Raw genomic sequence first — 13,053 nt, forward strand, 5'->3', positions numbered from 1 at the left:
ATACAATACATATCACCAACAAAGCCAAGAGCAACAATAGGTGTATTTACATAAAGGGGGGTCAGCTTGCTGACGGAGTGCGATTGTTTGACACACTGGGGTCAGTCTAGTAGTAGGGGATGGCCGTATGTACGTACAGTGAGCCCAATTTGTCCAATTCAGCGTTATGACAGAAAAAGCCTCATGGAAGGGCCTTTTACATTTCCTTCGGTGGCGTCCACACGTTTCATGGAGAGGTAGGACATTTGATGTGAACAGATATAGACAAATATTGTTGGTTTCTAGTAATACAGGATACAGTAATATCCAGGGACACACTGGTCAGATTGTTCTTCTGTCCGATCTCTCTCTCTCTCTCATATCTACAGTATGCATCTTTCTCTCTCTCTCTCTCTCTCTCTCTCTCTCTCTCTCTCTCTCTCTCTCTCTCTCTCTCTCCCACTGTATCCTTCTATATATCTCTCTTTCTCTCATCTCTCTTTCTCTCTCCCCTTCTCTCATCTATCCACCTGTTTCCACGGGAATTTACTGTAGAGTTATGTGTGGGACACATCCGGTAAGCGCGTAGAGAACAGCTGAGAACAGCCGACACGTCGTGTCGCAGATGCGACCGTTGTGAGCTTGTAGATCACACTCGGCTCGGCTGCAACAGCGGAACTGCCGCCCACCTTCTGTGCAATGCACGCTGGAAACTTGTGGATATGTACCTCTCTCTCTCGCTCTCTCTCTCTCTCTCTCTCTCTCTGTCTGTCTGTCTCTCTCTCTCTCTGTCCATCTCTCTCCCATCTATGTATCTCTCATTCTCTCCTTCTCTCCCTCAGGTACTATACAGTGAACTCCTGGTATAGCTGATGTGTGTTGCGTAATGCCACATGAGTAGCCTTGATATGAAGGAGACGCTTGTTCCTCTGTACTGTGTGTGTGTGTGTGTGTGTGTGTGTGTGTGTGTGTGTGTGTGTGTGTGTGTGTGTGTGTGTGTGTGTGTGTGTGTGTGTGTGTGTGTGTGTGTGTGTGTGTGTGTGTGTGTGTGTGTGTGTGTGTGTGTGTGTGTGTGTGTGTTGCACCTCCAGCGGTAGTGTCAGGGTCAGCCGCCGGTCGTCCCTGGTCACACTGGGGCTGCCTTCAAGTCAGCAGAGTCCCTGAACTGTGACGTTTATTTGAACGGAGTCGGTGTGGATTTAAAAGGCTGTTTAGTCTGGCTGTTTCAGACTGGAGCACAGATCAGCTGTGTGTGTGTGAATGAAACATGCTACCGTTGACCTTTCATCCAATTCATTTTCAAAGCAATCTTGTTTCAGTTATTTTGTACTTTCCCCCCCATTTTCTAACAACTTAGTTGTCATGGCAGTTCCATATTCCACCTTCTTTTAATGGCAGGGCTGTCATACTGAAGTTGCACGTGTGAGCTTTTAGAAAGGATTTTGTCCCCATTTCATTTTTTTCTCACTTATAAATGACCTGCCCAAAACCGGGTGTACAGGTTTAAGATGTGTTTTTTTTATAAATATTTAACCAATGAAAGGCTTTAACAAGAACTAAATCATAACACTGGAACCATTGAAACACAGATTATTTTTGGGCGTAGAAAAGTATGTTTTTGGACATATTCAGTGAATTTACTTTTTGAGTTGAGTTGTCAAAAGCTTTCTGTCTCTGTCAGGTGGAAACCTCATATGTCCAAAGCTGTTACTTTTCAGGATTAAAATTCCAAAGCCTCAAAAGTAGCAGATCTACAGTACAAGCTCGAAATGCAGCGCAAAGCGTTGAGTTTTGAGCTTGTAGATGTGCTACTTTTCATATTCGATCAGATGTAGTTTGTAAGTAGCTCGCTAATTTACGGAAAAAAAAACTAAAAGTAAAAATATGGAGATTCTGCCTGAGAGCAACAATATACCTCACTGTATCTACTTTATATTCTTATTTCCCGACTGTATCTACTTTATATTCTTATTTCTAACTCACCGCTTCCCTTTGTTATCTGGTTTCTCTGATGTTTAGCATGATTACCCCCCCCCCCTGAGGGTCTATTTACAGCCCTCTCCCTCTGTCTAATGTCCGACAACGCCAAATTGAGGAAAACAAAAGCCTGTGTGATCTCCTGACAGGCTTGTGGTGGCTAAATATAGCCGCAGACTCTGGTTGAGGAGAGGAGAGGAGAGAGGATGTCACTCTATTGCAGGCTGATTAGATAAGTGGCCGCTAGAATTGGTGTAGATTGGCTTTCCAGGAATCCGCTCCACGCTGGAATTAGATTTTATAGGGTGTGGACGGCTAAACGTATAGAGGCTCAATAACGTATGGCTCTTTTGTTCTCGGGTGCTGTGCTTTTCCTGTACCGTTTTGTTTACACGCGATTTGTGACCTTTTTACAAAATTGCAGTGTTGACACCTGTGGTTTCCAAATCGCCGGACATTTTCTCTTCTCAAAGGGAAATGTGTTTTTCAGATGGCTAGCTCTTAAACAAGGTTGTTATTACCCTGCTTGAACATGGTGGTGTACAAAACAACTTAAGCCAGGGGTCTTCAACGTTTTCGGGCCAAGGACCCCTTAGCTGAGAGAGAGATGAAGCAGGGACCCCCAGCTTCCATATAGTTTCATCGTTTGACAGCACAATCATCAGTGTATTTTGGATTCATGTCAATTTGTGTGTGATATTTAACCACTTGAACCATCAATACTTAATAAACTTTACCTTTCATTTTGTACTTAGTGTGCTCTTTTTTCCCCTCTACACCAAACCTCTTTGCCAAAAATAGCCGATCTACAAGCTCACAACGCCTCGAGCTGCGAGGCGTTGTGAGATTGTAGATCTGCTATTTTTGGCTAAAGTTCTCAGATATGGACGTTAGGGTTAAAGTGGTTAATATAAAAAAGGAGAAAAAACGTTTCTAGCAAACAAAGATTTGAAGGACCCCCTGTACTGTTGTAACTCTGAGGACCCCCTGTTGAAGACCCCTGACTTAAGCATTGACAAAAACACCACACCAAAAAATCTAAGGCACAAGTCGATCGGTCGGACAGTGTTCGCGTCAAGCGCAAAACAGTCACACTCACACACACACACAGATTCAGTGCAAGGATTGCTGCTACACTTTATTATGCCCTCTGTTATTGTTTATTAGTGTTGCTACATCCTACAAAGGTGAGGGATCAAAACCAAATAATTTGGTGGTGGTGATGGGGGCGGATTTCAATGCCGCATCTTAGGTTATGTCAACATTGTGCAACCACAAAGTCGGTCTCTGTCAGTCCCTGGTGGAAAAACATACTGTATGTATAGTTCACACAAAGGGCCTCACTGCCTCACTGTGCGTGAACACACACAAGCACACGCACACACACACACACACACACACAGACACACACACACACACACACACACACACACACACACACACACCGGGGCCTCTCCATGTGCACCGGGGGTTATTGGTGGTAACACCTGACAGAAGGTGTAGGAACCCAGACTTGTAAATGAGTAACTGTTTCAGCGTGCTGACCAGTGTTGCCATGTCTCCTTATTACAAGCCACCTTGGGGCTTGTTTTACTGTAAAGTGGCTTGTAAATGTTGGTGGTAGCAGGTTGCTTTTTCTTAGGGGGGCTTGTTTTTATAGCTGCTTATTTGGGCTTGTTTCCTAATGTCGTTTAAACCAGTGGTTCTCAAATAATTTCATGTCAGGCACCCCCCAATAAATATGTATTCATCCTCGAACCCCCATCTGGAAATATTTTGTGCCAGGGACCCCAATACAAGATTTTTGTACTTAAAATGTTTCAAAAAATTCCACATTTTGAACTTTTTTCAAAGATTTCTTTTGTTTCCCCGGGCTGCCGGCATGGTGATCCGGGCACCCTAGGCTGCAATGCCAGCCCGACCTTTGCTACGGTCCTATCAATGAAGGCATAAAAGCCCCAAAATTAGTCTACATTTTTGTTGAAAATAGCCGGATCTACAAGCTCACAACATGTTGCACCCGTGACCCGCAACACGTTGTGAGCTTGTAGAATGGCTATGTAATATGTATGTAGGCTTAAAGTGCTCTCTTGGCCTATAGGTCAGGGTTTCCCAAAGTGGGTGCCATGAGATTCTCACTACATCAATATCACTTCACTATGCTTATTAAAACAGACCTGATTTGCACTGTTTGAACATGAAGATCTTTCCATCTACGACCAACTCTCTTCACCAAAAATAGTCAATCTACAAGCTCACAACGTGACGCGTTGTAAGCTTGTAGATCGGCTATTTTTGGTGACGAGAGTTTGTTGAATTTTTGGTCAAATGGCAAGTATAAAGTTCTCAGTTCTGATGGAAACAGATATTTCTCCGTGACATAGCCTACCGTGTCTCAGGGGGAAAGATGTGCATATTTATGTTGCGTAATATGATGTAACATTCTAAAAATGAACAGTGTAATTCAGGGGTGCCTTGGATGAGAACGATATTTACAGGGGTGACCTGAGTCAAAAGAAGTTTGAAAATCTCTGCTATACTGTAGGTAGCTTTGTTTTCATCGACCTGGTTGGCTTGTGTCTCTCTCAAAATGTGGCAACAGCGGTGTTGTCAACGCGGCCCCGGGTGACAGACGGGGCCGGAGGAGAGAGAGAGAAGAGGAGACATGTTAGCACAGGCTCTGAATGCTGCTAGTCCACATCGCACAGGGACACCATCATCATCATCATCCCCTTCATCATCACTGTCTGCCACCGCGTTGCTGCTGCTGCTGCCACCGCAGCCAGCCTCACGTTGCACAATGACAGCGCGCTCCAGTAAAGCATCACCCAAAGAATGTTAGCGGTCGACTGACTCGGGTGTCGGCTCAACTTCTACGCATATCTTTAACCCATTTAGGCCTAGAATTAGAAGGATTCAAAAGACACTTATAGAATCGGGTCAAAATTCTAATGTTCACGACTTTTCAAAAATAGCAGATCTACGAGCTCGCAGCGCGGCACTCGGTGCCGCGCTGTGAGCTTGTATATCTGCTATTTTTCAATAGTTAAAGCATAAAATAATGATACACAAAATGTGTACCCGTTCTAAATGGGTTAAAGGAGTCGTTCACCCAAAGAATGACTTGTTTTCTATCAATCACACACACCAATTCATGGATATTGTTTTCGCATTCCTGAATCAATGATTCAATGTCTGTGTGGCTGTTCAGTTTGGAGACTCAATACGGGGGTTATTATAATCTTTTTTTGTTGTTGTTGTATTTAAGATTTGTTTTTGGGCTTTTATGCCTTTATTGGATGGGACAGTAGACAGGAAATTGGGGTAGAGATGGGGAGCGACACTTGGCAAAGGTCGTCCGGATCGTGAATCGAACCGGCGACGCCGCCAGGCATCCATGCCTACTGCAAGTGGCAATTCCTAAGTGGTATGCGCCTGTAGCAGTAGGCCAGTGGGCGCCCCGGGTTATTATAATCTTGCATTAGATTCAGAACAGAGTGGCAAATACATTTTCTTTTTCCCTTTCTTTTTTGGTATCTATTGGCAATCCATTATGACCATGGTTCTGCTCCAAACGTTTGAGAAAAAGGACTTGTTTGTTAATTTCAGCTCATCTTTACACCATTAATCCCTGTGTCTTGGCTGCCTCTTAGATATGTTACTTTAGCCAGCCTCTGGGTCCTTCTAATGCTGTGTCTTTTGTCCCTCATCTCTTCTTCCAGGAGTGTCGTCCCGCGTCCCGGAGATCATGGCGGCAGGCACCCACTCCCCTGGAGGACCCAACGGGATCATCCGGAGCCAGTCGTTCGCCGGCTTCAGCACGCTGCAGGAGAGACGCTCGCGGTGAGTATCCGGCCCGCCGTCTGTTAGCCATGACATCACACTCACCACACTGGGGTCCTTGAAATTAAAATGTTTGAAGAACCATTGCTTTAAAGAACCATACAGGGGCTGAACATTTATACGACAGTGGTGCTATACCGGTATAGAGCACCTCACCCACCCTAAAGAACCTCTGAAGAACCACCAGTGTTTTGTTTGTTGACTAAAAGCAACCGAGTTGCTAATGTGTTCTAACTTCTAAGTGATGCTGCTGACCCTTGTGCAAGGTATCTTTGTGTTTTAGCACCCCCTAGAGGACAAACCTATGGACAGAGTGACAAAGAAAAATGTACTCATATCATAGAGCGTTGCAGTGTAAGCCCCACCCCGTCCTCACTCCGGTGTCGGAAGCGTTTTCCCCATTCATTTCTTCCATAGACATTTCATGAAGTATTTATTTAACGCCAACCCTATTAGTGCCTATCCCGAACAAGTTCGGCTTTATTTCAATCCAATACAATATTTTATTTGCTATTTTACTTACTCCGAGCTGCTTGGAGCAACGTGGGTGGTCCTTGCTCGTCCAGCGCTAGCCAACGAGAGACGCTAGATGGTCCGACGATTTATTCCATTGAAAATGGTTTAAAATAAAGTTTAGAGCCCCCCAAAAAAACCTCAATCTATACTGTCGGCGGCGCAACGTATTCCAGGGTGCCTATCCCGAATTAGTCCGGGATAGGCACCCTCGGAGGCCTCAACGAAGCCCCGGTCTAAACGTCCATCCATGGTCCGGGCCAACACTCGGCCATACACGGGCCGTAGTCGCGCTAACGGCCGCATCGCGCCGCCCACTTCAATAATAAATCACATCTTTAGACAGGATTTTCTCCGGATTGTGTTCCCAGACCCAAAGAGAAAGTTTTTTGCGACTGAAATAGCTTTAGATTGGGCTTCTAAATGGGTTAGCATTTTGGCTACGTGTCAGCTAGCTTCCTCCTCTAGTCACCCATAGCATTGGCTGGAGTGAAATCCCAAGGCACTTGGGACAGTGTTGACGGAAGCTAGAGTGAAGGTCTATAGAGAAATTTCTGGCACTCTAGCGCCCCTTGTGGCCGGTGGCACTGTATGAATTAAGCCTCTGACAAAGCCACCCCGGCTTGTGAGAAATCATGATAATATTCTTTTTTTTTTATATGCAACGATTAATTAGAAAGCTGAAAAAAGGGCAGGGTACAAGACTGTGTACATCATTATTTTCAAAATTTTTAGCAGTTTGGGTAATGCAGTTCTTCTCTGTGCGATCTTTATTAAAACATGTTTTTACTAAAACTAGAGGGATTGCATACATACTCGGGGGTTCTACAGGAGCATTATAGAACCATTTTACAACCACAAGCCTACTGGTAAGTGTTCATTGAATTATTACGATTGTATGGCTGATAATGAAATCCCCTATGGGGTAAATGAATGGGCAGTTTACTTCCGACACCTCACTGCGATCATGCTCTATAGATGCAGAAAGTACGACTGGAGAGAGCTTTGTTCAAAGCCAGAGCTTCGAAGTAAATCCGTAATTGTTCCAGCCTTGTGAGCCCATTCATTTTTGATATCTTAAAAGAAAGTAAACTTTTGAGGAAGACAAAATGAGCTTCACTGTGGTTATTATAACGTGAGAGCAGGACAGCTCATCTTGGCGTTTCATTTCGTAGCTGTGACAGTGGCTCATTCCATAAGCTGCAGCCAGCAAGCCTCAGCAGGTCCTCCCGGTCCCAGCGAGGATTAGACATTGTCAGCGGGATGTCTGTTACGTAACGGTGTGCCACCACCCCATCTCCGTACGTTTCCCAAATTGGGTCTAAAAATCATTAACACGGGAAGTCGTTTTAACAGCTCGGCTGAATGTTCCTTGTTCCCCTCACTCCGACTAACACCCCTCCCTGCCCCCACTCATCCCCTGAGATGATCTCGCTTTGGTCTCCAACAACGGGCGGGGAATCTTATCACGTTGGCTTCTGGAAATCGTTGCATGTCGGGCAGAAACCTCCTATCTCCATTTTGTATTTTATTTTTTATTTTTTTAACCATTAAGACCTGAAAAATCCCTAATGGTTTTCGGAAAATCCGCTGTGCTCAAAGTTTAGGCCCCCTAGAATTATATGTATTTGACCGTGGACCCCCATCTCAAAATATTGTCTTTACAGGGACCCCCCCCAGAAGCAAAGACTCAACTTAAAAATGTTCACTTTAATATATTCAAAGAGTTTTTTTCAGAAATAGCAGATCTACAAGCTCGCAGCGCAGCACCAAGTGCCGAGCTGCGAGCTTGTAGATCTGCTATTTTTGAACAGCCAAAGTATAAATCATAGTGATCATACTGGTACTGTGTCACACGAAAGCGTCAAAAGTAGCAGATCTCCATACAAGCTCGAAACGCGGCACGAAGCGGCGTGTTTCGAGATGGTAGATCTGCTACTTTTGATGCTTTTGAATCCGAAACCTGAAAGTAACCGTTTTGGATGTATGAGGGTTTCCACCGGACGGAACATAGTTTCTTTTTTGGTTTATGCTTTCACACCAACGTCGCTCGACTCTCACAAAAGTAGTGAATGCAAGCCCGTCTACAAGCTCTCACACATTTCACATCCTGAGCTCGTAGGCTGCCTATTTGAGCTATTTCTGAAATATTCAACCGATGAAAAGTATGAACAAGAGCTTGTGACTGACTAATAACGACATTTGGAATCCACTGGAAAAAACGGTTTCTTTTCCCAATATATATTTCCCAATTCCTGAAAAAGTAACTGTAGGCCTATACCCGACAGTAACCCTGGGTAGGCCTACAGGTGTTTGGGTGCAGCCAGAGTGTGTGTGAGCCATGGCTGTGAATAGAACGGATGTAATTGGTTGGAACGAATGCAGTGTGGGGGCGAAGTGACAGCGAGCGACGCTCTGCCATTCTGCTAACGAGCGAGGTGCAGAGGTGTGCGTATAGGACTTGAAGGCCATCGCATCGTGTGTGTGTGTGTGTGTGTGTGTGTGTGCGCCGGTGTGCACGGCTACAGTACTTACAGTACATGTAGCATGCATTTATGTGTGACCTTGGGATGATGTTGTGTGTGCATGTGCATGAAGGGCCATATAGAGAGAGAGTGTGTGTGTGTGTGTGTGTGTGTGTGTGTGTGTGTGTGTGTGTGTGTGTGTGTGTGTGTGTGTGTGTGTGTGTGTGTGTGTGTGTGTGTGTGTGTGTGTGTGTGTGTGTGTGTGTGTGTGTGTGTGTGTGTGGCTTTATGTATCGTTGCTTTGTCTCTCGTTCTGCACGCGCGTGTGTGTATGGGATGTGTGCACTGCTACTGTACTTGCATTGCATGTTGCATGTGTGTGCGTGCGTGCGTGTGTGCGTGCGTGCGTGCGTGCGTGCGTTCTAGTCAGTGAGCAAGCACTTTCCATGTCTGCACCCATGAGTACATTATGTTGTGCTTATGCATGCGTGGACATGACTGTGTGCGTGTGAGTGCATGCAGTGCACGCCTGTCTGTGTTCACGTGCATTCTAGTGTCGGTGTCCCATGGTGAGTGCGCTTGTGATCTTCAAGCTCACAACACTTCGCAGCGCGAGATCAGCTAATTTGAACGCATGGCACGAGTGTGCAAATAAGTGTAAATCTGGCTTTCTGTTGTGCTTATGCATGCATGAACATGGTGTGTGCGTGTGTGCGTGTGTGCGTGCGTGCGTGCGTGCGTGCGTGCGTGCGTGCGTGCGTGCGTGCTGCATGCTTGCCAAGGCTGCACAGTGTTGCTACTCAGTGTGCCCTAGATTTATATACAGCCCGGTGTTTTTTCTTTTTTCCCCCCCTGTTAAAATCCTGTAGCATTGGGGCGCCCTCTGGCCTACTGGTCCAGGCGCATACCACTTAGGCATTGCCACACAGGCATGGATGCCTGGCGGCGTCACCGGTTCGATTCCCAATCCGGACGACCTTTGCCGGATGTCACTCTCCATCTCTCCCCCAATTTCCTGTCAGTCTACTGTCCTATCAATGCATGCATAAAAACTCCAAAACAAATCTTTAAAAAAAAAGAAAATTACGTAGCTTTGTAACACCACACACCACCTATACCATTTTAACCAGGTTACGAGTAACACTGTAACATTACCTGTGGTTCATGCTGATGTAGTAATAGGCTTTCCCTGCTACTGTCTTTCTTTCACCAGGCAGAATGTGTGTATAGGGGTGTATATGTCTGCATGCTTTATTATTTATTCATGGTGTCTCCTTGTAATCTGCACCAGGCGGGATGATTGTATATAGGGTGTATACGTCTGTATGCTTTCATTAATAATGCATTTGACGGTGTCTTTGAGTTGTGAAGTATTTTGTACTGTATATCTATGCCCTCTATCTGTAACTTTTACTGTTGTGCCTGAATTTCCCCAGTGGGATCAATAAAGGTATTTATCTATCTAGCAGATAGATGGATAAGTGGCCTCCCAGCATGGGCCTCCCAGCAAAGGCCTCCCAGCATGTGCACTTACTGTAAGCCTTTTCCACAACAACACTCCACGCGTACCCCACTCTTCTCTCTTCTGGTTCCATCCCAAACTGTTCAGCAATTGCGGTTATAACTGCAGACTCACTCGCAACTTTTCGCTGTAGTCTGAAGTCTCACTTCTTCAGATTACATTTTAGCCTCTAGCACTTGCCGTAGCACTTGATCTAGCCTTGTCGACCTTGCAGAAAAGGTCATTTAGATAGCATGTTATTAAGCCAGACACCAGGGTCATTTGTTGACCTGGTATCCTATAGTTCGTATAGTTTCAGATGTACAGATGTATTTCTGTTTGTATTATTATAATGTTTAGACTGATGCTAGGTTCTTGGTTTACCTACTGTATAGGGATGGAAATCGGAATCGACAATGATACTAGATTACTGAGGCACTACACTGTCCCTCTGCATTTGATGTATTACCTTGCTTACTGTAAGTTGATCTGGATTAAGTCAGCTGAATGCCTAATTTGTAAATTGTAGCAGACGTCTTTACTCTCTGAGTTACAGACCTATAACTCCCCCGAGGACCCCTGGGGACGCCTGTTAAGAACCTGTTAACTCATTGAGTGCCAGCCTATCACCACTAGAGGGCGCCCAGTGACCAGAGAATAATAGAGATATGCTGGTAATGCATGCCCAAGCCCTGGAGCCAGGACTTTTTTTACAAAGGAAAGGACACTTTCCTTTGTGCATGTACAGGAAGAGGATGAAGTTAGCTTGAAGTTAGCTATTGGCTACCAAGCATTTTAGAAGCCTTATTTTCGTCAACTTAGCCATGATTAAACCTTGCACACCTCATGCATGGGAAAAAAACAGAGAAGAATGAGCTCTAAAAAATCCAATGCAATCCTGGATTGCATTGGAGTGGATTTGTGCAGTTTGTTCACAGCTTTCAAACAAAAAAATCCGATTGGAAATCCGTTCAGGCATTCTTGAGATAATCGCCATTATGTTTTACATGTAATGTAAACAAAAATGGCTGCCCTGTATGTTAGATGGGGTTGTATGGGGGTGGAACATGCAAAATCGCGATTGAAATCATGTTCACCAGATTTGATGGGGTCCCAAAAAAAAAAAAAAAAATTCAAAAAAAAATTTTTCAAAAAAAAAAAAAAATTTTTTTTTTTTTTTTTTTTTTTTTTTTTTTAAAAGCCGAACTTGTTCGGGATCGGCACACTACGATACGCTAATAAAGCCGAACTAGTTCGGGATTGGCACTCAATGAGTTAAGAACTGGCCTAGCCTACTTTGTGGCGGCGTCTCCGGCGTGCCATTTTCGTAACTGAGCTGTCGCCGTGTCTCTGAGATGCCTTTCCTCCTGCCGCGGTGGAAAATGTCATTTTTCTTCTTTACCATAGAAATACATGGCAGACTGAAGCTGCCAGCTTAAAAGGCCATCTATTGAGGACACGCCACGTGGCCCGTTACTTTGTACTTGTGTGATTTATGTATTTGTGGGTTGTATACTATTTCCTTCACTTTGTATACTTCTATACAAAGTGGAGTGAAAATGTAAAGTCATATCTTATCCCGCAGCATTCATTTGGTGTGTGTTAGAGGGGCTTTTGCAGTTGACGTCCGGGCAAATGCTGCCCCCTTTCAAATGCTCTTCGGACGAAATGTTCTGTCATTTTCAACATGGCACAATATTTTCCTTCAGAAGTGCAAAGAACTACAGTATATCAGCGTCGTGGATGCCAGCCTCTGACTGACCCATTGTATTGTGTGTGTGTGTGTGTGTGTGTGTGCAGGTGTAACTCGTTCATGGGGAACTCTGCGGTGCAGAAGAAGACCCTGTCGAAGCCCAAGAAAGCCCACCTGTCGGGACACAAGGGGGGCAGCGCCTCCAGAGAGCCTCAGCCCAAAAGGCTGGAGGACGTTTACACTGCACTGAAACAAGGCCTGGAGTGAGTACACAAACTACACATGCTCTCTTATACTTCTTTTGGCTGTCTAGACGGAACCATTACTTTTTATTTTTGAAGAAAAATACACACAGCAGTGGTCTTCAACGTTTTCAGGCCAAGGACCCCTTAGTTGAGAGAAGGATCAAGCAGGGACCCCCACAACCCATAGATACCTGGCTGTATTGCGTGGCTGGTATCGTTCGGTTTCGTTCCCACCCCATGGGCACTACATAAACGTTGCTTCATTAGAAAGATTTATTGATCGTAAGTAAGAAACAAAAAGTTCTCCGCGTGTCACTTGCACAATCTTTGTCACCAGCCAGAAATGTATTTAACTCATACAGTGCCAAACGACTTTTAGATCAACTTTCTCACTATGGACTTCCCTGCCAGACGACTTAAATCGACTTTTACTTAGAAAAAAAAATTTTTTTTTTTTTTTTTTGATTTTTTAAAAAAAATTTTAAAAACATTTTTTTGGACCCCATTAAATCTAGTAAACATGATTTCAATCGCGATTTTGCATGTTCCACCCCCATACAACCCCATCTTTCATACAGGGCAGCCATCTTTGCTTACATAACATGTAAAACATAATGGCTATTATCTCAAGAATGCCTGAACGGATTTCCAATCTGTTTTTTTGTTTGAAAGCTGTGAACAGCCTGCACAAACATGGTGCATGATCTGTGCATGGGCGTGCATGATCTGTGCACTATAAATTACATGGAAGTCTATGGAGAGGGCTGTCAGGGAGAACCCAAAGAAGGCATATTTAATTGGCAGTAACTGAGTTAATGGGGATAACAAAAAAACGAA

The 13,053-nt window shown here is 44.5% G+C and overlaps 1 protein-coding gene across 1 annotated transcript in view; it reads left to right on the forward strand.

Moving 5' to 3' along the window:
* ripor2 (RHO family interacting cell polarization regulator 2) overlaps window positions 1-13,053 on the forward strand; it is a gene marked incomplete at both ends in the record, with an annotated part of 145,215 nt that overhangs the window by 66,823 nt on the left and 65,339 nt on the right. The window contains 2 exons of the mRNA XM_080735334.1: window positions 5,679-5,799; window positions 12,079-12,234. Of these exons, the coding sequence (XP_080591460.1) occupies window positions 5,679-5,799; window positions 12,079-12,234 (277 nt within the window). The remainder of the gene's footprint in view (window positions 1-5,678; window positions 5,800-12,078; window positions 12,235-13,053) is intronic.

Source organism: Nannobrachium achirus, assembly GCF_963921795.1.
Source record: "Nannobrachium achirus genome assembly, chromosome: 10".
Classification (NCBI taxonomy): domain Eukaryota; kingdom Metazoa; phylum Chordata; class Actinopteri; order Myctophiformes; family Myctophidae; genus Nannobrachium; species Nannobrachium achirus.